The sequence below is a fragment of the Heterodontus francisci genome, chromosome 3, assembly GCF_036365525.1.
Source record: "Heterodontus francisci isolate sHetFra1 chromosome 3, sHetFra1.hap1, whole genome shotgun sequence".
Lineage (NCBI taxonomy): Eukaryota > Metazoa > Chordata > Chondrichthyes > Heterodontiformes > Heterodontidae > Heterodontus > Heterodontus francisci.
In genome coordinates, this window is record NC_090373.1 from 174,741,550 (window position 1) to 174,767,702 (window position 26,153).

The 26,153-nt window shown below is 43.0% G+C and overlaps 1 protein-coding gene across 2 annotated transcripts in view; it reads right to left on the reverse strand.

Annotated features, from left to right (window-relative positions):
- Positions 1-7,340: 7,340 nt before the first annotated feature.
- The window catches only part of plb1 (phospholipase B1), a 234,932-nt gene continuing 216,119 nt past the window's right edge, over positions 7,341-26,153 (reverse strand). The window contains exons 55-59 of one of the 2 annotated variants that reach the window (XM_068019539.1): positions 25,123-25,204; positions 24,178-24,282; positions 22,778-22,873; positions 10,485-10,559; positions 7,341-8,296 (exon numbers count right to left, since the gene is read on the reverse strand). In XM_068019539.1, coding sequence (XP_067875640.1) covers positions 8,039-8,296; positions 10,485-10,559; positions 22,778-22,873; positions 24,178-24,282; positions 25,123-25,204 — 616 coding nt within the window. In that variant the 3' untranslated portion in view covers positions 7,341-8,038. Of the gene's footprint in view, positions 8,297-10,483; positions 10,560-14,034; positions 14,073-22,777; positions 22,874-24,177; positions 24,283-25,122; positions 25,205-26,153 lie in introns of those variants that run through there. The other variant, XM_068019548.1, reaches the window with a different exon arrangement.

Below are 26,153 nucleotides of genomic sequence, written 5' to 3' on the forward strand. Positions count from 1 at the left end.
TGTCCAATAATATCAGTTACTCTAGGGCCCTTCTTTCCTGGTCCTCGTTACTACAGAACTCCCTGAACAAAAACACTACTTACTATGTTTGAAATAAACTTTAAACTTTTCTTACCTGATATACTTACCCAGCTATTTAGAGCTATTCCCTAACAGCAGTGACTCACCAACCAATCACCTTGCAGCTCTCCTGTGATGTCACTGTTGGCTTTTTTTTTCAAAACTCTGTCGCACTGCCGCTGCACTTTTAAACTCCGCTGGTCTCACTCAGTTTTGCTCCTTCCCACTGCCGCTGCACTTTTAAACTCTGACGGTCTCACTCAGTCTCGCTCCTTCCCGCTGCACTTTTAAACTCCGCCGGTCTCACTCCTTCCCACTGCCGCTGCACTTTTAAACTCCGCTGGTCTCACTCAGTTTTGCTCCTTCCCACTGCCGCTGCACTTTTAATCTCTGCTGGTCTCACTCAGTCTCGCTCCTTCCCGCTGCCGCTGCACTTTTAAACTCTGTCAGTCTCGCTCACCTTCCCAGACTTTCAGATCATAAACAAGGAGCCAGTGGCTCTGAAAATGTAGATGCAAATTGCAATTTGTTAACAACTGGAAACCAGACTTGTGGGCTCTGCATATTGAAAAGTCAAATAATTATTGACTTTTGTTTCTGGATAAATTTTACGGACATTGAGAAATCTGCAGGCTGTAAAGGAAGACTGGAAGACAAAGACCAGAACAATCGTGGCAGCCTCAGGAGAAAGAGAGAAAGGAAATATCTGCTCTCTGAACACTGACACAGCGAATGGCTGCAAAGACTTGAACCCAATTTGAAAGTCGAAGTTTGCAGAAAAGAAAAGACCAACAGGATCACCAGAGATCACCTTATTCACAAATGTTCAGATCGAAACTGCTCGGAAGAAGTGAGCAGAGAGGATGTTGACTTTGAAGACGGTCTAGGAGATCCAATGCAATGCAACTGGGAGCATTTGGGACTTTTAGCTGCAAGGGAAGCTGCAAGCTTCAATAAGGATTATGTAACGTATAAATGTGGGGTTTTCAAGTGTTCTTTTTTAATAAGTGAAGGAAGAATACCTTTCTCTGCAATTTGAAGTATTTGCCAACTGCTGTTTAGTTAATGGTGATTTTTAGTTAAATTGTTATATTAAAAGTCTTAAAACATGAAATCTTATGTAATTTATTTAGTTGGTCTGGGGAGTTCATATCTCGTGTTTGAAAGTTAACGGTTGTAACAAGCTGGCCACCCAACTTCTCTAAAATAAGAGCAAAATACTGTGGATGCTGGAAATCTGAAATAAAAACAGAAAGTGCTGGTAATACTCAACAGGTCTGGCAGCATCTGTGTAAGAAAGAAACAGAGTTAACTTTTCAGGTCGATGACCAAGCTTTTGGTCATCTGATCTAATATCTCCTGATGTGGCTCGTTGTCATATTTTGTTTCATAATGGTCCTGTGAAGGGCTTGGGATGTTTCATTACGTTAAAGGCACACTGTATAAGTTTAGTTTAGTTTAGTTTAGTTTAGAGATACAGCACTGAAACAGGCCCTTCGGCCCACCGAGTCTGTGCCGACCATCAACCACCCACTTATACTAATCCTACACTAATCCCATATCCCTACCACATCCCCACCTGTCCCTATATTTCCCTACCACCTACCTATACTAGGGGCAATTTATAATGGCCAATTAACCTATCAACCTGCAAGTCTTTGGCATGTGGGAGGAAACCGGAGCACCCGGAGGAAACCCACGCAGACACAGGGAGAACTTGCAAACTCCACACAGGCAGTACCCAGAATTGAACCCGGGTCACTGGAGCTGTGAGGCTGCAGTGCTAACCACTGCGCCACTGTGCCGCCCAATATAAGTTGTTGTTGTTCTTTCTCATCAAGTTTTCATGGGTATGTTGGGAAATTGGAATTGCAACCCTGTAGGACAACGGATTGCATGATGCCCTTGTGTGCCAAACTGAATGGGACCAAATCACACACAATTTTCCACCTGTTTTTCAGATGAAAATGTGATGGTAAGACGATGAAAAGCCCCTCTCACTAAGACATGGAGGCAGAAAGATTATTATAAGGTAGGAAAATAACTTAAAATTGATCAAGATAGTCTTTGGGACGAATTTTACAGCCCCCACTATGTCGGGGGTCATGGCTGGGGTGGCCGAAAAATTCCTCTGGGAGAGGCCCGCCATGGGCCTCGATGCCAGGAAGGCCCGGCCCGGTATTGCCAGCAGTGGTAAAGCCTCAAGAACACAAGAAATAGGAGCAGAAGTAGACCATATGGCCCATCGAGCTTTCTCCACCATTCAATATGATCATGGCTGATCTTGGGCTTCAATTCCATTTTCCTGCCCGCTCCCTATATCCCTTGATTCCCTGCAAGACCAAAAATCTATCTATCCCAGCCTTAAATGTATTCAATGATGGAGCAACCACAACCCTCTGGGGTAGGGAATTCCAAAGATTCACAATCCTTTGAGTGTAGTAGTTTCTCCTCATCTCAGTCCTGAGTGATGGGCTCCTTATCCTGAGACCGTGTCCCTGTGTTCTAGATTCCCCGACCAGTGGGAACAATCTCTCACCTTCTACCCTATCAAGCCCTTTCAAAATCTTCCCTGTGTCAATCATTCTTCTAAACTCCAGAGAATATAGGCCCAATTTACTCAGACTCTCATCATAAAACAACCTCCTCATCCCAAGGACCAATTTAGTAAATCTTCTCTGCACTGTCTCCAGTGCAAGTATATCCTTTCTTAAATGTGGAGACCAAAACTGCACACAGTATTCCAGGTGCGGTCTCACCACAGCCCTTTACAATTTTAGTAAGACTTCTTTATTGCTGTACTCCAATCCCCTTGCAATAAAGGCCAACATGCCATTTGCCTTCCTAATAGCCTGCTGCACCTGCATGTTAACTTTGTGTGTTCCTTATATGAGTACCCCCAAGTCTCTCTGAACATTAACACTTTGCAGTTTCACACCTTTTAAAAAATATTCTGCTTTTCTATTTTTACGACCAAAGTGAACAACTTCACATTTCCCCACATTATAATCCATTTGCCATCTTGTTGCCCACTCACTTAACCTGTCTATATCTCTTTGCAGCCTCTCTGTGTCCTCCCCACAGCTTACCTTTCCACTGAGCTTTGTATCATCAGCAAACTTAGATACATTACTCTCTGTCTCTTCATCCAAGTCATTAATATGGAGTGATAGAGTAATGTAGAGTGCTGAGGCCCCAGCACTGATCCTTGCGGCACCCCACCATTCACAGCCTGCCAACTTGAAAATGCCCCATTTATGCTCACTCTCTGTTAACCAATCTTCTATCCACGCTAATATATTGCCCCCAACACCATGAGCCCTTATTTTGCCTATTAATCTTTTATGTGGCACCTTATTGAATACCTTTTGAAAATCGAGGTATACTACATCTACTGGTTTTGCTTTATCTACCCTACTAGTTACATCCTCAAAAAACTCTAATAAATTTGTCAAACAGGATCTCCCTGTCATAAAACCATACTGACTTGTTCTAATCAGACTATGTTTTTCCAAGAACAATGTTAAGAATTCTTTAATAATAGTTTCCAGCATCTGCCCAATGACTGATGCTAGGCTAACTGGCCTGCAGTTCCCTGTTTTCTCTCTACTTCCCTCGTGGCAGCCCCCCGCCACTCGGCGGCAGAAGCCCCATTTCAATAGTTAAATTTATTTAAATAAATGAATTGATGACTTACCTGCTTCTGCTGTCTGTCCCGGTGCGATATTAGTGCCGGTGGCCAGCACTCCGACACCTTCAGATCCCCGTCTGGGGATCCAAGGCAGAGCACTGGTGGGGAGGGGGGAGCAGGTAAGTTTTCAGGGTGGGGTGGGGGGAGCGGGGTCAAACTTATCTGATTGGTGTAGGGGATGGTGGGAAGGGGTGAAGTTTGAAGTATATGAACTTTGTGGGGGTTGGGGTTTGGGGGAGGTCAAGTGGGCAGGCAAGTGTTTTGGGGGAGGAGAGGGCAAGAAATGAATTGCATGGTTACTTGGGGGGGGGGGGGCTGGGAGAGGGGCAAATTAAATGTTTTTACAATTTTTATTAACCTCTTTCTTTAAATATTTAAATTAAATGGAAGGGCTCGAAGCCCTTTAAAAATGGCGTCAGTGACTGTGTAAAGGCTTGCTGACACCATTGCCGGGGACGGACCGTCCACCCCCTTCACTTCATCAAGGGGTGGGGTGGGTAGTGGGAGGGAGTCTGCCCCGGCCATTTAATTAAGACACCGTGTTTAATATCGCGGCAGATCTGCGACATGCGGTCCACCCAGTTTACATCCACTGCCGATTAGGGCAGTGCTCATGTAAAATGCAGTCCTTTGATTTTCTCCTGAAACAATTTGATAAGACTTTTCCCCAGAACTAAAAAAGTTAGAGACAGTATCAAAATTAAAGAAAAAGCATATAATTATGCAAAGATGGGAGGCAGGTCAGAAGATTGGACAGAATGTAAAAAACAGCAAAGAATGACTAAAAGATTAATAAGGAGGGAAAAATTAGAGTGCAAGAGAAAGCTAGCTAGAAATATAATAACAGTAAGGGTTTCTATAAATATTTAAAAAGGAAAAGAGTTAACAAAATGAGCGTTGGTTCTATCGAAAGTGAGTCTGAGGAATTAATAAGGAAAAATAAGGAAATGGCAGCTGAATTAGTTTAGTTTAGTTTAGAGATACAGCACTGATACAGGCCCTTCGGCCCACCGAGTCTGTGCCGACCATCAACCACCCATTTTTTTTTTACTAATGCTACACTAATCCCATATTCCTACCACATCCCCACCTGTCCCTACCACCTACCTACACTAGGGGCAATTGCTAATGGCCAATTTACCTATTAACCTGCAAGTCTTTGGCATGTGATATTTTGCATCTTCACTATAGAGGATACAAGTAACATCCCAGAAATAGCTGTAAATCAGGAAATGGAAGGTAGGGAGGAACTCAAGAAAATTACAGTAACCAGGGAAGCGATACTGAGCAAATTGCTGGAGTTGTGGGCTGATAAGTCCCAGGATCCTGATGGACTTCATCCAAGGGTCTTAAAAGAAGTGGTAAGTGAGATAGTTGATGCGTTGGTTTTAATTTTCCAAAATTCCCTTGATTTGCGGAAGGTTCCATTAGATTTGGAAAAAGCAAATGTAACTCCTTTATTCAAAAAGGGAGGGAGACAGAAAGCAGGAAACTACAGGCCAGTTAACTTAACATTTGTCTTAGGGAAAATGTTAGAAGCTATTATTAAAGATGTTGTAGCAGGGCATTTAGAAAAATTCAAGGTAATCATGCAGAGTCAACATGGTTTTGTGAAAGGGAAAACATGTTTAACCAATTTATTGGAGTTCTTTGAAGAAGTAACATATGCTGTGGATAAAGGGGAACCGGTGGATGTACTGTACTTAGATTTCCAGAAGGCATTTGATAAGGTGTCACATCAAAGGTTATTGTGGAAAATAAAAGCTCATTGTGTAGGGGGTAACATATTGGCATGGATAGAAGATTGGCTAGCTAACAGAAAACAGAGAGTAGGCATAAATGGATCATTTTCTGGATGGCAAGATGTAATGAGTGGTGTGCCACAAGGATCACTGCTGGGGCCTCAATTTTTTGCAATTTATATAAATGACTTAGATGAAGGGACCAAGGGTATGATTGCTAAATTTGCTGATGACTCAAAGATAAGTCGGAAAGTAACCTGTGAAGAGGACATAAGGAGGCGACAACGGGATATAGATAGGTTAGGTGAGTAAGTAAAGAAATGGCAAATGGAGTATAATGTGGGAAAATGTGAAGTTGTCCATTTTGGCAGGAAGAATAAAAAAGCATATTATCTGAATGGTGAGAGATTGCAGAGCTCTGAGATGCAGAGGGATCTGGGCCCTGGTGCATGAATTGCAAAAGGTTAGTATGCAGGTACAGCACGTAATTAGGAAAGCTAATAGAATGTTATCGTTTATTGTGAGGGGAATTGAATACAAAAGTAGGGAGGTTATGCTTCAGTTATATAGGACATTGGTAAGACCACATCTGGAGTACTGTGTACAGTATTGGTATTCTTATTTAAGGAAGGATATAAATGTGTTGGAGGCAGTACAGAGAAGGTTTACTAGACTAATACCTGGAATGGGCGGGTTGTCTTATGAGGAAAGGTTGCACATGTTAGGCTTGTATCCGCTGGAGTTTAGAAGAGTAAGAAGCAACTTGATTGAAACATATAAGATCCTGAGGGGTCTTGGCAGGGTGGATGTGGAAAGGATATTTCCCCTTGTGGGAGAATCTAGAACTAGAGACCACTATTGAAAAATAAGGGGATTGCCTATTTAAGACAGAGGTGAGGAGAAATACTTTCCCTCAGAGGGTCGTGAGCCTTTGGAATTCTCTTCCTCAAAAGGCAGTGGAAGCAGAGTCTTTGAATATTTTTAAGGCAGAGGTAGATAGATTCTTGATAAGCAAGGGGGTGTAACGTTATCGGGGGTAGGCGGGAATGTGGAGTTGAGGTTATTGTCAGATCAGCCATGATCTTATCGAATGGCGGTGCAGGCTCAAGGGGCCGAGTGGCCGACTCCTGATCCTAATTCACATGTTCGTATGTACATACTTTTGTAACGATTCATATTATTCAAAAGCTTGACTAGTTGGCAGAGAAAATACAGGGAATTGTAAAGGTTTTGAGATTTGACAGCGGAGTACATGATGAGGATTATGGACTAAATCAGAGGTCCGCAGCCTGCGGCTCTTTAACATCTCATTTGCGACTCCCAACCTTTTCCAGTTGGATTGCGTTAACATGAAAAATGCCTAAAAAAATTAGGTCGAGAAAAGGAAGAGCTGAATTTTTATTGTGGGAATAAAAAGCCAATCATTATGCTACACTTCACGGTTTCAAATGATTATTTTAATGAGAAACATCATCGTGCTCTAAATAAACCTGTTTGAGGGGTATAGCTGCACCATGGTTACAGATAATGCCTTTGGTTTGAGGAATGGGTTTTATGGTCGCGACCATTATTGCTTCTAATACAGCTGAGATGATAAATTATTCTGAGTATGTTAGTAGAAGATATTCTTTTAGCATGAGACTCAGTAGCTGAAAAATTTGTCTTAATTCTACACATCTTGTTATAGTTTGTTTTAAAGATAATTTTACTGACAAAATTATAGTAAAGAAAAAAAATCAAAAAATGTGATAATTCAGAGTTAGGTCTGTTGCGTGTTCCTTGAACCTCTGTGTTTGTATAGACTGTACACAAAGACTGACCACTCAGTAATACAATATTGTGGGTTCTTTATTGATTACTGAGAGAGCAGCAATTACATTGAGATAGTAACTGTACAGATGTATCTTCAAGATTGATTAACACTCGGAATCACATGGTGCATTACATCATATCTCTCACATGACTAACATGATCTTGTAGCCACACTTCTTAAAGGTGTATACTCACAACAAGGTCTATTTTAATTTTGATTTTTTTTCGCTTGATACATAAATTCAATACATGTATTTTATTTATTATATGTGCAAATTATGCATCCTACCAGAGCCACTTGACAATTTGCCAAGTATTTGGTTTAGAAATGCTGGAATTTTGTCTTGCGGCTCCCAATAGTTTTTTTTTAAAGAGGTTCCTCAGGTTAAAAAAAGGTTGATGACCGCTGGACTAAATGGAAGTGTACTTGAGGTAGCAGGAGAGAATTCTTGGGGTTTTAGTTGTCAGATCACTGAAGCTATCAGCGCAATGCTCCAGGGCTGTTAAAAATGTAAACAGAATGTTGGACTGCAGAGCAAGGGGTATAACATGTAAATCCAGAAATCCATTTTCAACAAATGGGATCCTGGGTCATTAGAAATGCCCCAAGGGAATATTGTGGATAGGTGGATCAAAGGCCTTCTCCTGCCTCAGAAAGTTACTATGCTGCTATGTATTTTTCCAGTAAAAAGCCAACTAAAAAAAAAATTTCTTAATAGGATGTGTCCATATTTTACAGTTTAATTTTATTTAATTCAATTGCTTTCTCCTCCTGCTTTCTGCATTTCCAGGATTTCAGCTTTGAAGCAATCAGGACCAGTGCTGCCCCTCCGATTATGCCAGCAATGGCTATTAGAACAGCTGGCCAAACTCTTTCCTCTGCCTTGGGCACTCTTTGAGCTGTAGTAGTCACTGTTGTTGGTGTAGGATTTCTGGATGTGTCTTCTGGTTCTACTGCACTGTTTCTACGTGTGAATAAGTACGGTGCATCCTAGAGGGAATGTGAAGATCAAATTAAAGTGATGTGGTAACTCTATTTTATTACATTTATTTTTGTCTTGGAGTTATTGCTGTATACAGTTGTAATATTATACAATCCATTATCTGATGAAGGTGAGTGCCAGATTAAAGGCTCCTGCTACAGATGAGGCACAGAGTCTTTGTGTGAAATTAAAATAAATATACAAATAAATGTTTATATATTTTATATCGTGGATTGTCTGTAGGTTGTATGTGAACTTAATATCCCTGATTGTATAACAATTACTTATATTGGCATCAGAATTTCTACATCCATCCTTCACCCTTTAGTGTACAGTTCAAACATTTTATAATTAGAATGAATGGATGTACTTACCCAATTTATTAATGAACGTTTTTTCAAAGTACATACCCATTTTACAGATAAAAAAACTCACAAAAATTTTCTATGATTAGAATAAAATCAATGCTATGCTCTTAAATAGGACATTTTTCATTAGAACACAGATTATACAACAATGAGATAGACGTGTTTAAAACAATGAAAGGGTATAGGACAGGGTAGCTAGAAGCTAACTGTTTCCATGTTGATGAGGGGCCCTAGAATGAGGGGCCATGGATACAAGATTAAAATGTAAGATATTTAGAATAGAGAGCAGGAGAAACTTCTCACAGAGAGTTAAGAGGCAATGAAATTCACTTCCAGGGATAGCAGTAGAGGCAGAAATGATGTAAAGATTCAAGATTGGATTGGATGAGTGGATGAAGGAAAAGGCGATAAAGGGATATGGGGACAGGGTGTGTAACTGTGATGAGGACTATTTGGATATGTGGAGGGTAAACACCAACATGGACTGATTAGGCTGAATGTCTGTTTCTGTGCTGTAACTACTATATATTATACCACACTATTCATACTGAAGTGATTTGGTTTAATTGGAGAGTAGTTAGCAATCAATTTAATAAATCAAAGAGTTGTAACTTGTTCTTGGGCTTCAGATGATAACCCAAAGAAAGCAAGTGAAGCACAAAAGGTTCCTGAAAGTCATCTGATCTCCAGTACAACCCTGTGCTATAACCCTATAACATGTTCTATTCCAAAAGGGTAGGAGGGGACACCAAGTTGAAGGCAAATGTCCATTGTGTGGCTGATGAGGAAATCCTGAGACTTGAAGCTAAGGGAAGCATTAACTGGCTGCTGGATATGTAATCAGGTGCTTGTATATCTGGGCTTCAGGCCTACCTTAACTGAGCTGCAGAGAAGCCGGCAGTTATTGCTGAATCTCTGCACCAGCAACTGGTAGAACCAATGATCAACAGGCAATGGTGTATTGCTCACGTTTTAATCAGTGGAATGACGGCAATGAATTTTATAGAGTGTTATGCTGCACACTATTGGGTGGACTTTAATGGGCAACCAGGAGATGGGCTGGAAGGAGTGGGAGGCCCACAGAATTGCAATGGAAGGCGGGGCAGAATTGCAATGGAAGGCGGGGCAGAGGACCCATCACCTTCCTGCCACAGTGCAATTAAGTCAGGGCTAGGAAAGGCCGAACATGGTCTTCCCCCTCAGAGGTCAATTGAGGCCCTTAAGTGACCAATCACTAGCCTCTTAAGGGCCACTTCCTGCTGCTGCTGGAATTAAACCAGTGGTGGGGAGGATTTTGCCACATGGGGAGGTCGCCCAGTAAAACAAGGCGGCCTCCCTGTGGGCTTGGGGGGAGCTTTCTCCATGGGCAATCTGTAACCCCTGCTCTCAACGCCCACCCTCCTCCCCTTACCAGAACCTGCCCGATTGGCCCCGGTGACCCTGTCACATTCACCTTGGGTCCAGGGCTCCAGGGCTGGGCCTGCTCCCAGGCCTGGTGTAGTACTGGCAGTGGTCATTGCTCCCAGAGGCACTGCTGATGCTACTGAGTTGCCGACCCTCTTATTAGCTAGCAGCTCTTGGAGGCCCTGTCCTTAAAGGAATGGAGACCATGGCGCAGGTAGTTAATTGCCTGAGTGCCAGTGAATTGCACCAGAGCGACTCCAAAGGGCCGAGGTAGGGTTCCCCTCGTCTTTTCAGCCGGGCGTTGGGACCCCCACTGACTCGACTAAATTCAGCCATATTATGTGTGCACATACAATACAAAGATGAACTAGAAGTTGTTGCCAATAAAATTTAGTAAGCCAGTTTCTAAAGCCTCTTTACTTACAGAGTTAGGACACTTAAGCTTGGTTCGGTCATAGGTGAAATTGTTGTAATTTTGCTTGAACCCAGTTGGCTGCAGCTGCAGGAAGGTAAATGGAATAAAACACACTTAGTAAATAGAAATGTCTGCATGTATCTGACTGAGAATGAGGACGGAGACAGGCACATAGGTTTGTAAAAGAAAGCATTGAGAAAAGTTCATTTTTATTGTCAGTTAAATAATAGTTTTTTTTTCTTTAAAACAACCAGCGCTGGTCCAGTTCCTGAAGGTTGTGAAATCTGAGATTAGCAGCAGCCCGAGAGCTCTATTAGTGGAATATGAACATTTAACTGGGGGAAGGCAAATTTAAATTATAGACTCATTTAGGAAACAGAGAGTGTGATAGAGTGTGACAGAGAGGCAGAAGGAAACTGTGGTCTCTGTAACCACCCACCCTTCCCCGCCCACACATGGCTCACCACTTACCCTCCTCCCACCACCACCACCACCATATTGGTGTCCTAGAATCTGAACTACAAGGTCAACATAAAACAACCCATGCTATCTAAACATGGGAGATCCTATGAAGCAAGCAGGCACCCATTTCTGAATGAAGCTGCAGGCCAGTATTGAGACTGCTGAACGGTAACTATCTAGGAACATAGGAACAGGAGTCAGCCATTTAGCTCCTCAAGCCCGTTTCGCCATTCAATTAGATCATTGCTAATCTGTACCTCAACTCTACTTACCTGCCTTTGCTCCAAATCCTTTGATAAATTTTTGTTCCCACTCATGAAAGGATCGAGAACGAGAGGGCACAGATTTGAAGTATTCGGTCAGGGAAGCAAAAGTGACATGCGGAAAAACCTTTTCACGCAGCAAGTGGTTAAGGTCTGGAATGCACTGCTTGAGAGTGTGGTGGAGGCAGGTTCAATTGAAGAATTCAAAAGGGAATTCGACAGTTATATGAAAAGGAAGCATGTGCAGGGTTACGGGGAGAAGGCAGGGGAATGGAACTGAGGGAATTGCTCTTTCAGAGAGCCAGTGCAGACACGGTGGGCTAAATGGCCTCCTTCTGCACTGTAAAGATTCTGTGATTCTGTGAAACTTACCGAACAAAAATCTATCAATCTATGCCTTGAAAGCTCCAGTTGTCCCAGCATCCACAACTATATGTATTGAGGAGCATCTTAAAGGGGGAAAGAGAGGTGGAGAGGTTTAGGAAAGGAATTCCAGAGCTTAGGGCCTAGGCAGCTGAAGGTACGGCTGCTAATGATGGAGTGATTAAATCAGGAAGGCTCAAGAGGCCGGAATTAGAGAAGCACAGATATCTCAGAGGGTTGTGAAAGTGGAGAAGATTACAGAGATAGGGAGGGACGAGCGTGGAGGGATTTGAAAACAAAGATGTGAATATTAAAATCGAGGCTTTGCTGCTCGGTAGTCAATGCAGGCCAGTGAGCGTAGGGCTGATGGGTGAACGGGACTTGGTGTGAGTAAGGGTACAGGCAGCCTTTGTGTAAAAAGGTGTATCCTGATTTCGCTGCTGAATTTTAGCTCTAATTTTAAGATGATGCTTTCTTGTTTGAGATCCTCCCACCAGAGTTTACTGAATCTATCAAATCCTTTTATCATTGCAAACATCTCAATTAGATCACCCTCAATCTTCTATATTCACAGGATTATGTCAAGTATGATGTGAATACAGAATGTCACCTAACTTTATATGCTCTGTGTTTTCCAAGGCGTGCAGGTTATTTTGCAGGGAAGAATCCAGGGAGATTGGAAAAGAACTGCATGCTTCAATATATTCATTTTAAAATTTGTGATTTGCAACTTTATAGTAGGGAATGATCAAATGAGAGACCAGATAGCTGGCCTGTACAGGCAGAGGCAAGCTGCTCCAACTAGAAACTTCCAGAAAAGATGACAGGACCTTTCTCTAGCTGGATGCACTCTTATAAGTTGTAGCATCATCAAAGCACTGGAAATTGAAAGCAGCACCTGAGTATTAGAGGTGCTGAAAATTTTGAAAAATGTTTGAGGGCAACTGAAAGATTGGGGATAATTTTAGCCTAACTGGCTGAGCAGGAAACCCATGGGAGGGGGGGAGGAACAGCAGTTTTACACTCCACCCATTGCCTTCATTGGAGAGTTACATCTGGCAGGGTGTAAAACCAGCATTGTACCCGATCTCCTCAGATTCCCAGTGGGCAGGTTAGCTTAAAATTTCCCCCATTATTTTCCGTTAGTGAATTGCTAACAAGGAGACTTAGCATTAGTGCTCCAAGCATAAGCAGGGAAGGTAGAAAGAAATGGTTTTACATATAGCTTTATTAGAATATGGAATGCTAATAATAGCCACTAACCAATGGCTATTGAAATTGCAACATTTAAGAGGGAGTCATTTAAACACCTGAAGAAGTAAAAAAAAAAATTAAAGGATACAGGGAAATAGGATTAGACAAGATTGGCTCAATGTGGAGCAAGCACCTGTACAGATTCAGTGGGTGTTAGCCTCCTTCTATGCTGAAAGGGAGAACAAAATACTTAAAAGGAATAGACAGGGTAGATGCAGGTAAGATGTTTCCCCTGGTTGGGGAGTCTACAACCAAGGGACACAATTTCAAAATAAGGGGGAAGTCACTTAGGACAGAGATGAGGAGAAATTTCTTTACTCACAGGGTTGTGAATTTTTGGAATTCTCTACCCCAGAGAGCTGTGGAAGCTCAGTCATTGAGTATGTTTAAAACAGAGATTGACAGATTTCTAAATACCAATGACATAAAGGAATTATGGGTATAGTGTGGGAAAAAGGCATTGAAGTGGATGATCAGCCATGGTCGTGTTGGGTGGCAGAGCAGGCTTGATGGGCTGAATGGCCTACTCCTGCTCCTATGTTCCTATGAAATCTGTATGATTTATAATTAGTTACAAATCAGCAGTCTGGAACCCATTACTTGGTAATCCAAGTTCAGACTCTCACCAATCCAGAAGTTACCCTTGAAAAATGAGTGACTAATTTCACCAAAAAAAGCTATCATAGGTGGAAAGAGGCTCGTGTGAAGGCACAGACCTGAAGGCTGCATGGCCTGTTCCTGTGTTGCATACTCAGCGTAACTCGATGCAATTATTTGTAATCCAAAGTTAGGAAGCAACATTGATTTTAAAATATTCAGGGATTTAAGTTGCTCTGTTTAATCTTTTTATGGGATATATTAAGGGAGTTGTTAAATCATTAAAAATACAGGCTAATGACGGCATTAAAATAGAACAAAATGAATTTTACACAAAGGGGTTAAGCAGGTGCTACCTGTGGAAGTGAAACCCCAACTACCATGTTTCCTCTGGACATTGTGCATTAAATGGCACATAGGTAAAAAAGCCATTGAAGAAAGTCAAACATACAACAACAATAATGATGTGCGCTGTCCAGAGGCATTTTAATTACTGAATCGTACAAAACATATTCATAACAGCGCTAGATAGCTCTCTCAGAGTATTACAGTTAATCACAATTGGCATATTTACTAGCATAGACTAAAAGCTAGTGCGATTGATGGAAAAAAGCTCCTACCACATAAAATCTGCATTTTCCCATTGGCCATGTTATGCCTGAATATAAATATTAAAATTACAAAGTCACAGTGTGGAACATAGTATTTGCAACACAGAAACAGGCCATTCAGCCCAACTGGTTCATGCTGGTGTTTATGCTTCGCACAAGCCTTCTTCCACCCCTCTTTATCTAACCCCATCAATATATCCTTCTATTCCTTTTTCCCTCACGTGCTTATCTAGCTTCACCTTAAATGCATCTATGCTATTCTCCTCAAATGAGTGGTAGTGAGTTCCACATTCTAACCACTCACTGGATAAAGATGTTTCTCCTGAATTCCCTAATGCATTCATTATTGACTGTCTTATATTTATGGCCCCTAGTTCTGGTCTTGCCCAGAAGTGGAAACATCCTCCCTACGTCTACCCTATCAAACACTTTCATAATCTTGAAGACCTATGACAGATCACCCCTCAGTCTTCTCTTTTAGAGCCGTAGAACCATAGAAAAATAATAGCACAGACGGAGGCCATTCAGCCTATCACGTCCATGCCAGCCGATAAAACTAGCCACCCAATCTAATCCCACCTTCCAGCACCTGATGCAGAGCCTTGCCGGTTACAGCATTTCAGGTGCATGTCCAGGTACATTTTAAAAGAATTGAGGGTTTCTGCCTCCACCACTGTTCCAGGCAGTGAATTCCAGACACCCACCACCTTCCGGGTGAAAAAGTTTTTCCTCATGTCCCCTCTAATCCTTCTACCAATCACCTTAAATCTGTGCCCCCTGGTAATTGACCTCTCCGCTAGGGGAAACAGGTCCTTCCTGTCTATTCTATCTGGGTCCCTCATAATTTAGTACACCTCTATTAAGTCACCCCTCAGCCTCCTCCGTTCTAAGGAAAACAACCCTCGCCCATCCAATCTTTCCTATTAGCTATAACTTTTGAGCCCTAGCAACATTCTTGTAAATCTCCTCTGTACTCTTTGCAGAGCAATTATGTCCTTCCTGTAATGTGGTGACCTGAACTATATGCAGTACTCCAACTGTGGTCTAACCAGCGTTTTATACAGTTCCAGCATAACATCCCTGCTTTTGAATTCTACACCTTGGCCAATAAAGGAAAGCATTCCATATGCCTTCTTCACCACTCTATCTACCTGTCCTGCCACCTTCAGGGACCTGTGGACATGCACTCCAAGGTCTCTCACTTCTTCTACCCCTCTCAATATCCTCCCGTTTATTGTGTATTCCCTCTCTTTATTTGCCCTCCCAAAATGCATTACCTCACACTTCTCTGGATTGAATTCCATTTGCCACTTTTCCGCCCATTGATATCTTTCTGGAATCTACGGCTATCCTCTTCACTATTAACTACATGGCCAAATTTTGTGTCATCAGCAAATTTCCCAATCATGCCTCCCACATTTAAGTCCAAATCATCAATATATACCACAAACAGCAAGGGAACCAACACTGAGCTGTGGAACACCACTGGAAACAGTTTTCCATTCACAAAAACCTCCGTCAACTACTACCCTTTGTTTCCTGGCCCTGAGCCAATTCTGGATCCAACCTGCCACATTCCCCTGTATCCCATGGGCCTTCATTTTACTGACCATTCAGCCACGTGGGATCTTGTTAAATGCCTAACTAAAATCCATGTAGACCACATCCACTGCACTTCCCTCATCAATCCTTCTTGTTACTTCCTCAAAATATTCAATTAAGTTAGTAAGACATGACCTTCCCTGAATAAATCCATGCTGACTATCTCTGATTAATCTGTGCCTTTCTAAGTGGCAGTTTATCCTGTCTCTCAGAATTGATTCTAACAATTTACCCAACACCAAGATCAGACTGACCAGCCTATAATTATTTGGCCTATCTCTTGCACCTTTTTTAAACAATGGTACAACTTTCGCAGACCTCCAATCATCCAGTACCTCTCCTGTATCTAGTGAGGATTTGAAGATGATCCTGAGTGCATCCCATATTTCCTTCCTGGCTTCCTTTAACAACCTGGGAAACAATCCATCCGTTCCTGGCGAGTTCTCCACTTTCAAGGATGTCAGACCCTCTCGTACTTCCTCTCTCGTTATGCTTATCGTATCCAATATTTCACACTCCTCCTCGAAACTACAATGTCTACATCAACATAAAAGCAAAATACTGCGGATGCTGGAAATCTGAAACAAAAACAAGAAATGCTGGAATCACTCAGCAGGTCTGGCAGCATCTGTGCTGCCAGACCTGCTGAGTGATTCCAGCATTTCTTGTTTTTATGTCTACATCAACCCTCTTTTGAAAAGACAGAGGCAAAAAACTCATTAAGAACCCTGCCCACATCTTCTGCATCCACGCAGAAGCTCCCTTGTACATCTCTGATAGGCCCTACCCTTTCCTTAGTTATCCTCTTGCTCTTAATGCACTGATAAAACATCTCTGGGTTTTCCTTGATGTTACCTGCAAATAATTTTTCATGTCCTCTCTTTGCTTTTCCAACTCTCTTTTTTACTTCACCCCTGCACTTTCTATACTCCTCTCGGCTTTCTAAAGTATTAAGATTTTTGTGATCGTCATAAGCTTTCTTTTTCTGCTTTAACTTACCCTGTAAGCTTCTAGATAACCAGGGAACTCTAGATTTGGCAGTACCACCCTTTATCTTTGGGGGGACATGCCTGCACTGTGCCTGGAGAATCTCACTTCTGAATGCCTCCCACTGGTTTGCCACTGATTTTCCTTCAAGTAGCTGTATCCAGTTCACTTTCGCCAGGTCACCTCTCAGCTTCTTAAAATTTTCCTTCTCCCAATTTAGAACTTTTACTCCTGTTTTATCTTTGTCCTTTTCCATGATTATGCTAAAACTTACTGTATTATGGTCACTGTCTCCAAAATGGTTACCCACTGTTACTTCCTCCATTTGCCCAGCTTCATTACTAAAGATTAAGTCGAGAAATTGCACCCCCTCTCGTTGGGCTTGTTATGTGCTGCTAAAAAAGTTGTCTTGAATGCAGTTCAAGAATTTTGTCCCCTCTGTGCCCTTCACACTGTTTGTATCCCAGTTGATATTCTTCTCTTCTTTGGCCTCCTTATTTCGGGAGACAATGGGTAAGCGCCTGGAGGTGCTCAGTGGTGTGTGGAGCAGCGCCTGGAGCGGCTATAAAGGCCAATTCTAGAGTGACAGACTCTTCCACAGGTGCTGCAGATAAAATTGGTTGTCGGGGCTGTTACACAGTTGGCTCTCCCCTTGCACTTTTGTCTTTTTTCCTGCCAACTGCTCAGTCACTTCGACTCGCCACACTTTAGTCCCGCCTTTATGGCTGCCCGCCAGCTCTGGCGAACGCTGGCAACGGACTCCCACGACTTGTGATCAATGTCACAGGACTTCATGTCGCGTTTGCAGACGTCTTTAAAGCGGAGATATGGACAGCCGGTGGGTCTGATACGAGTGGCGAGCTCGCTGTACAATGTGTCTTTGGGGATCCTGCCATCTTCCATGCGGCTCACGTGGCCAAGCCATCTCAAGCGCCGCTGACTCAGTAGTGTGTATAAGCTGGGGATGTTGGCCGCCTCGAGGACTTCTGTGTTGGAGATACGGCCCTGCCACCTGATGCCAAGTATTTTCTGGAGGCAGCGAAGATGGAATGAATTGAGACGTCGCTCTTGGCTGACATACGTTGTCCAGGCCTCGCTGCCGTAGAGCAAGGTACTGAGGACACAGGCTTGATACACTCGGACTTTTGTGTTCCATGTCAGTGCGCCATTTTCCCACACTCTCTTGGACAGTCTGGACATAGCAGTGGAAGCCTTTCCCATGCGCTTGTTGATTTCTGCATCTAGAGACAGGTTACTGGTGATAGTTGAGCCTAGGTAGGTGAACTCTTGAACCACTTCCAGAGCATGGTCGCCAATATTGATGGATGGAGCATTTCTGACGTCCTGCCCCATGATGTTCGTTTTCTTGAGGCTGATGGTTAGACCAAATTCATTGCAGGCAGCCGCAATCCTGTCGATGAGACTCTGCAGCCACTCTTCAGTGTGAGATGTTAAAGCAGCATCGTCAGCAAAGAGGAGTTCCCTGATGAGGACTTTCGTACTTTGGACTTCGCTCTTAGACGGGCAAGGTTGAACAACCTGCCCCCTGATCTTGTGTGGAGGAAAATTCCCAGTTGATATTGGGGTAATTGAAATCCCCAACTATTATTGCCCTATAGTTCTTCTACCTCCCTTTCACTATTTGGGGATCCATTGTATACTCCGAGTAGTTTGGCTGCCCCTTTTTTATTTCTGAGCTCCACCCATATGGCCTCATTTGATGATTCATTTAGCATATCATCCCTCCTCAAAGCTGTTATTGATTCCTTAACTAATAATGCTACACCCCCTCCTTTTTTATCTCCCTCTTTATCCCGCCTGAAAACTCTATATCCAAGGATGTTGAGTTGCCATTCTTGCCCCTCTAGAGAAAACAACCCCAGCTTGCACAATCTTTCATAGAACATAGAACAGTACAGCACAGTACAGTACAGGCCCTTCGGCCCACGATGTTGTGCCGACCCTTTAACCTACTTTAAGATCAAACTACCTACATACCCTTCATTCTACTATCATCCATGTACCTATCCAAGAGTCGCTTAAATGCCCCTAATGTATCTGCTTCTACTACCACCGCTGGCAGCGCATTCCACGCACTCACCACTCTCTGTGTAAAGAACCTACCTCTGACATCTCCCCGAAACCTTCCTCCAATCACCCTAAAATTATGCCCTCTGGTGATAGCCCTTTCCACCCTGGGAAAAAGTCTCTGACTATCCACTCTATCTATGCCTCTCATCATCTTGTACCCCTCTATCAAGTCACCTCTCATCCTTCGTCACTCCAATGAGAAAAGCTCTAGCTCCCTCAACCTTTCTTCATAAGACATGCCCTCCAGTCCAGGCAGCATCCTGGTAAATCTCCTCTGCACCCTCTCTAAAGCTTCCACATCCTTCCTATAATAAGGCGACCAGAACTGAACACAATATTCCAAGTGTGGTCTAACCAGGGCTTTATAGAGCTGCAGCATAACCTCGCGGCTCTTAAACTCAATCCCCCTGTTAATGAAAGCCAACACACCATACGCCTTCTTAACAACCCTATCAACTTGGGTGGCAACTTTGAGGGATCTATGGACGTGGACCCCAAGATCCCTCTGTTCCTCCACACTGCCAAGAATCCTGTCTTTAAGCCTGTATTCTGCATTCAAATTCGACCTTCCAAAATGAATCACTTCACACTTTTCCAGGTTGAACTCCATCTGCCACTTCTCAGCCCAGCTCTGCATCCTGTCAATGTCCCGTTGCAACCTACAACAGCCCTCCACACTATCCACAACTCCAGCAACCTTTGTGTCATTGGCAAACTTACTAACCCAGCCCTCCACTTCCTCATCCAAGTCATTTATAAAAATCACGAAGAGCAGAGGTCCCAGAACAGATCCCTGCGGAACACCACTGGTCACCGAGCTCCAGGCTGAATACTTTCCATCTACTACCACCCTCTGTCTTCTATGGGCCAGCCAATTCTATATCCAGACAGTCAAATTTCCCTGTATCTCATGCCTCCTTACTTTCTGAATGAACCTACCATGGGGAACCTTATCAAATGCCCTGCTAAAATCCATATACACCACATCCACTGCTCTTCCTTCATCAATGTGTTCTGTCACATCTTCAAAGAATTCAATAAGGCTTGTGAGGCATGACCTGCCCCTCACAAAGCCATGCTGACAGTCTCTAATCAAACTATGCTTTTCCAAATAATCATAAATCCTGTCTCTCAGAATCCTCTCCAATAATTTGCCCACCACCGACGTAAGACTGACTGGTCTGTAATTCCCAGGGTTATCCCTATTCCCTTTCTTGAACAAGGGAATAACATTTGCCACCCTCCAATCATCTGGTACTACTCCAGTGGACAGTGAGGACGCAAAGATCATCGCCAAAGGTGCGGCAATCTCTTCCCTCGCTTCCCGTAATAACCTTGGGTATATCCTATCTGGCCCCGGGGACTTATCTATCCTCATGTCTTTCAAAATTTCCAGCACATCCTCCTTCTTAACATCAACCTGTTCGAGCATATCAGCCTGTTTCACGTTGTCCTCACAAACTACCAGGTCCCTCTCACTAGTGAATACTGAAGCAAAGTATTCATTAAGGACCTCCCCTACCTCCTCCGACTCCAGGCACAAGTTCCCTCCACTGTCCCTGATTGGCCGTACCCTCACTCTGGCCATCCTCTTGTTCCTCACATAAGTGTAGAACGCCTTGGGATTTTCCTTAATCCTACCCGCCAAGACTTTTTCATGTCCCCTTCTAGCTCTCCTCAGTCCATTCTTCAGTTCCTTCCTGGCTACCTTGTAACCCTCTCGAGCCCTGTCTGATCCTTGCTTCCTCAACCTTAAGTAAGCTTCCTTCTTCCTCTTGACTAGCTGTTCCACATCTCTTGTCATCCAAGGTTCCTTCACCCTACCATCCCTTCCTTGCCTCATCGGGACAAACCTATCCAGCAGTCGCAGCAAGTGCTCCCTAAACAACCTCCACATTTCTGTCGTGCATTTCCCTGAGAACATCTGTTCCCAATTTAAGCTCCCCAGTTCCTGCCTAATAGCATTGTAATTCCCCCTCCCCCAATTAAATATTTTCCCATCCCATCTGCTCCTCTCCCTCTCCATGACTATAGTAAAGGTTAGGGAGTTGTGATCACTATCACCGAAATGCTCTCCCACCGAGAGATATGCCACCTGGCCTGGTTCGTTGCCAAGCATCAAATCCAACATAGCCTCCCCTCTAGTCGGCCTATCTGCATATTGAGTCAGGAAACCTTCCTGGACACACCTGACAAAATCTGCTCCATCCAAACTATTTGCACTAAGGAGGTTCCAATCAATATTAGGGAAGTTGAAGTCACCCATGACAACAACCCTGTTACTTCTGCACCTTTCCAAAATCTGCCTCCCAATCTGTTCCTCCGTGTCTCTGTTGCTATTGGGGGGTCTATAGAAAACTCCCAAAGTGACTGCTCCTTTCCTGTTTCTGACTTCCACCCATACTGACTCAGTAGACAAACCCTCCTCGACGATTAGCAATGCCACTCCCCCACCTCTTTTACCTCCCTCCCTATTCCTTTTGAAACATCCAACATCCATTCCTGCCCCTGTGATATCCAAGTCTCCGTCATGGCCACAACATCGTAGTTCCATGTACTGATCCATGCTCTAAGTTCATCACCCTTATTCCTGACACTTCTTGCGTTAAAATAGACACACTTCAACCCATCATACTGGCTGCAACTTTGCCCTGTCAACTGTCTAACCTTCCTCACAGACTCTCTGCACTCTGTATCTGCCTGTTCAACAGCTACCCCATCCACTGATCCGTAGCTCCGGTTCCCATCCCCCTGCCAAACTAGTTTAAACCCTCCCGAAGAGCTCTAGCAAACCTCCCGCCCAGGATATTGGTGCCCCTCCAGTTCAGATGTCACCCGTCCCTCTTGTACAGGTCCCACCTTCCCCAGAAGGTATCCCAATGATCCACATATCTGAAGCCCTCCCACCTACACCAACTCTGTAGCCACGTGTTCAGCTGCACTCGCTCTCTGTTTCTAGCCTCACTAGCACGTGGCACCGGTACTACTCTGAGATTACTACTCTGCTCGTCCTGCCTTTTAGCTTCCAACCTAACTCCCTATATTCGCTTTTCAGGTCCTCATCCCTTTTCCTAGCTATGTCATTGGTACCAATGTGTACCACGACCTCTGGCTGCTCCCCCTCCCCCTTAAGAATCCTGTGGACTCGATCCGAGACATCCCTGACCCTGGCACCCGGGAGGCAACATACCATCCGGGAGCCTCGTTCGCGACCACAGAATCTCCTGTCTGTTCCTCTAACCATTGAATTCCTATCACTATCGCTCTCCTATTCTCCCCCTTCCCTTCTGAGCCACAGAACCAGGCTCAGTGCCAGAGACCTGACCGCTGTGGCTTTCCCCTGGTAGGTCGTTCCCCCCCAATAGTATCCAAAACGGTATACTTATTATTGAGGGGAATGGCCATAGGGGATCCCTGCACTGTGTGCCTATTCCCTTTCCCTCCCCTGACGGTCACCCAGCTACCATTATCCTGTAACTTAGGTGTCACTACTTCCCTATAACTGCTCTCTATCACCCCCTCAGCCTCCTGAATGACCCGAAGTTCATCCAGCTCCAGTTCCCTAAAGCAGTCTGTGAGGTCTAACCTGTTCATTCTAGTAAATCATTTTTGCACCTTCTCCAGTGCCTCCATGCCTTTTATATAATATGGAGACAAGAACTGTTCACAGTACTCCAAGTGTGGTCTAACCTAGGTTCTGTGCAAGTTTAACATATCTTCTCTATTTTTTAATTCTATCCCTATAGAAATGTATGCTTTGATGTGCTGTGGCAGTCATTTACCACCTGCCACAATTGGATCCATACATGCCTTTATCCACTACCCTAAAGGGAACAGAAACTGAAACTGTTTTTGATGCACTGCTGGAGAAAAACACTGTCATAATACCCATTGGTGTGCTCTTGGTCTTCAGTAGTTGACCAAGACAGGGGAAATTTGGGTGGTCATTTTCAAACGATTGAATCGGAGACCTCTGCTATGAAATCTAATTCACAGACATTTGAGAGATTGGATTAATGAGATACTCTGTTCACAAAATGCCAGTATGTAATAGTTAAGGAGGAAGCAATACCATATTGTTCCACAAACCAATGGCCATCTCGGCTTGACCTCGTTCACTTATGTGGAAGCAATCGACTGAAAAGAAGCTCAGGTCCGGCTGGCCAGTCTGAAAAAAAAAGCTCATAAATGATATTGTTAAAAACAAAGTAATTTTTTACTGGACTGAAAATATATGCTGGATCTCATTGGCTGAACCACACAGTCCATAATATAAATAGATGATAACTTCTAGGGGGAATTTTGTTATGTGACTTTCATCTCCATAGGGAACCGTGAAGCTCACTAACACTAGGGTCAGAAGTGGCAGAAAGAGCTGCAGCAGCAGGGGACTTATTGTAGTCCAGAATAGTACATTGCCTTGCAAGTGGCAGGATGTTGGACATCAAAGAGTGTGTAGGCTTATTTTTGGTCTTAGTTCATGTAGGAAGCAGAGTTCACAAGTACCTTTTAAAAGGAATTAGATAATCGCTTAAAAAAGATCCATGTCAGTGCCTCCCTTTTCTGCTTCATACCAGTGATCTTGACCCTGCTGAATGAGAGGACATTTGGAACATTTGGAACCCCAGCCTCTGGCTCACTCTCTCTTATGTCCCAGGCTGAGCAGGAATTGCCCATGAGGACAGCATCCTAGTATTGGGTCCTAGGCTAAATTCCAGCCCTTCCAGCTGACTCCTGTGGAATTTATGGTGGGCGTTTGCTAGAAAGGGCCTCAGATTTTTGGGGCCCCATCTATTGATTTCCTGAACATCAACAGGCAACCTTAGACTGATCCATTAGAAAACTGTTGAGAAATGCATATCTATCAATATGTTGCCTCCAGGCTGTAGTAGGTGAAATGACTGGAAAAAGAAGTTGTTCCCTTCCACATCCAAGTTTGCACTAACTGTCTTGCACAGTGTGAAGAAGCATGACACTAAATAATTATTGCTTTACACAATGACGCCCTGGAACTGTTCCAGTTCTTTGTGTATTGGGGATAATGCATTTCTATAGCAACAGTCCCAAAGTGCTTTATAGCCAATGAAGTACATTTGAAGTGTAGGCACTGCTGTAATGTAGGAATGCTTCATCCAGGGAAGTTGACCATAATGTAAAACCTGCACCCAGGATGGTTAAAATATGCATGACTATAGTCAAAATTCATACCCCCACGCCTGGGTGCCAAAATGAAGCCAATAAAATTAAACTTACAATAAAAACAGTAAGTGCTGGAAATACTCAGCAGGGCAGGCAGCATCTGTGGAGAGAGAAGCAGAGTTAATATTTCAGGTCTGTGGCCTTTCATCAGAAAGGTCATCTGCTTCTCTCTCCACAGATGCTGCCTGACCTGCTGAGTATTTCCAGCACTTTCAGTTTTTATTTCAGATTTCCAGCATTTGCAGTATTTTGCTTTTATAAAATTAAACTTACACTGTTCAATGGAAAAATTGTGTTTGAAAAATAGGGTTGCAACACAACGGTGAAGTCCTCACTTGTGTCATATTTTCCACTGTAAATCAATGTCGCCAATTTAGTCTGAAGAAAGAAAACAAATGGTAGTTTACATTATTTAGCAAAGGAACAAATAATCCTTGGCACTGCATTTCTATTATCACTGAAATAAAAATGATTGAAAAGCTACTAGATCAAGTTACATATAAACATACTATGAACATACGAATTAGGAGCAGGAGTAGGCCACTTGGCCCTTCAAGCCGGCTCCGCCATTCAACAAGATCATGGATGATCAGATTGTAACCTCAACTCCACATTCCCGCCTACCCCGGTAACCTTTCACCCCCTTGCTTATCAAGAATCTATCTACCTTTGCTTTAAAATTATTTGAAGACTCTGCTTCCACTGCCTTTTGAGGAAAAGAGTTGTCCCAAACTCAATCCAGGTATCACCTCATCAGTCTCCAGGGGTGAAAGAATAGTGGTTGATTCCACTGAGTACTAGTTACTATTTTTAATTTTTAAAACTTAAGTAAATTATTTTTCCTGTCTCCCTCTTTGATGTGCGATTGCAACCACAGTTCCCTAGCCAGATACAGGGAGTGATGTGTTTCAAGATTACATTAGCAGATGCTTGGGAACAGACAGTTTGTACCCTTATGGTCAAGGAATAGTGAGCAGAAGGGGAGTTTTAAAATTAAAGGAAGAAACATATGAAAGGGGGCTAAATGATAAAATTATAAAGTAATGACAATATTAAAAAGTTTACATTTCAAATATCAAATCAAAAGTCAAAGAGCAAAGATTTGTGCAGCAGCAAATGTATTATTTACTTTGTGAGTCTGCAAAGTTTGATTAAAACCATGATTAAATAGAGAGGAGCTTATTGTATTAGTTTAAACATAACCAATTGTGCACATACCTGATAGTCTCTGTTAACTCTTATAATCTCATGCAACTCAGGAGAGTTTTCTCGCAGTTTGAAAAAGCAAGGACACATGTTCCTGTGTAAAATGATGACACAAAACAAATATAAATATTTTCTAGAAAGGAGCTCAATCTGTTGGTGGGGGAGTGAGGGAAGTTTTCAAACTTCATCTATTGTGAAGAGATTTACATATCAAAATTGTACACTCAATCATGACATGATGCCTAAAATTTCTTTGATCATGAATTACCAACTTGCTCAACAGAATGATGTCCAATCACAATTATGACCATTGATATTGGGTTAGCCAATGGGCAATCTGAAAATGTGCTCAGAATACAATAACTTAACTGATCAGCCATGGAAACATGCCCACAAAGTTGCAGAAAGGAAGGAGAGGTGGGTCAGTGAAAGGATAATATCATGTATGGAATTTATCAATCTTTCAGTTCTTCTCAACACAGCAAGGTAATTTCTCTCAATCTTAGCTTCTCTCTCACTCTCAGCTCGTCATTATCCTCTCCTGTCTTATTTAACTCATATCTAATGTTCTCTATCACTTTCCCTCTCCCTGCCTTTCTTCTCATGCTGTCTTGCAACTTACTTCTCCCAACTTCTCTCCCAATATGTCTCCCTCAGCTAGCCCATTCCTCTCCTATCACCTTATCTCTGCTACTTATGCCGTCATCTTTCCCCTGGCTTGTCGCTCTCATTTCTGATCCTTTCCATTTCTCACTTGACATCTCCCTTCCCCATCTCTCTCCTACTTTCATTCTTACTGTTTGATCTCTCTGTCCTCAGTGCCATTCCACAATTTGTAGAGCAATATAAATAGTCAGCTGTATGATTCCAAGCTATAACATTCTGTCAATTGCCAATAGACACAGTAGCACGAATGTAATCAACCAATACCATCCCAATTTCATGTTCATCCAGATGCGTAAACCAAAAACCAAATGGATTGTGGTCTTATTATTTCATTGAAAAGTCTTCAAAACCAGTGCTATTGCAAAGCTGATTTGTTG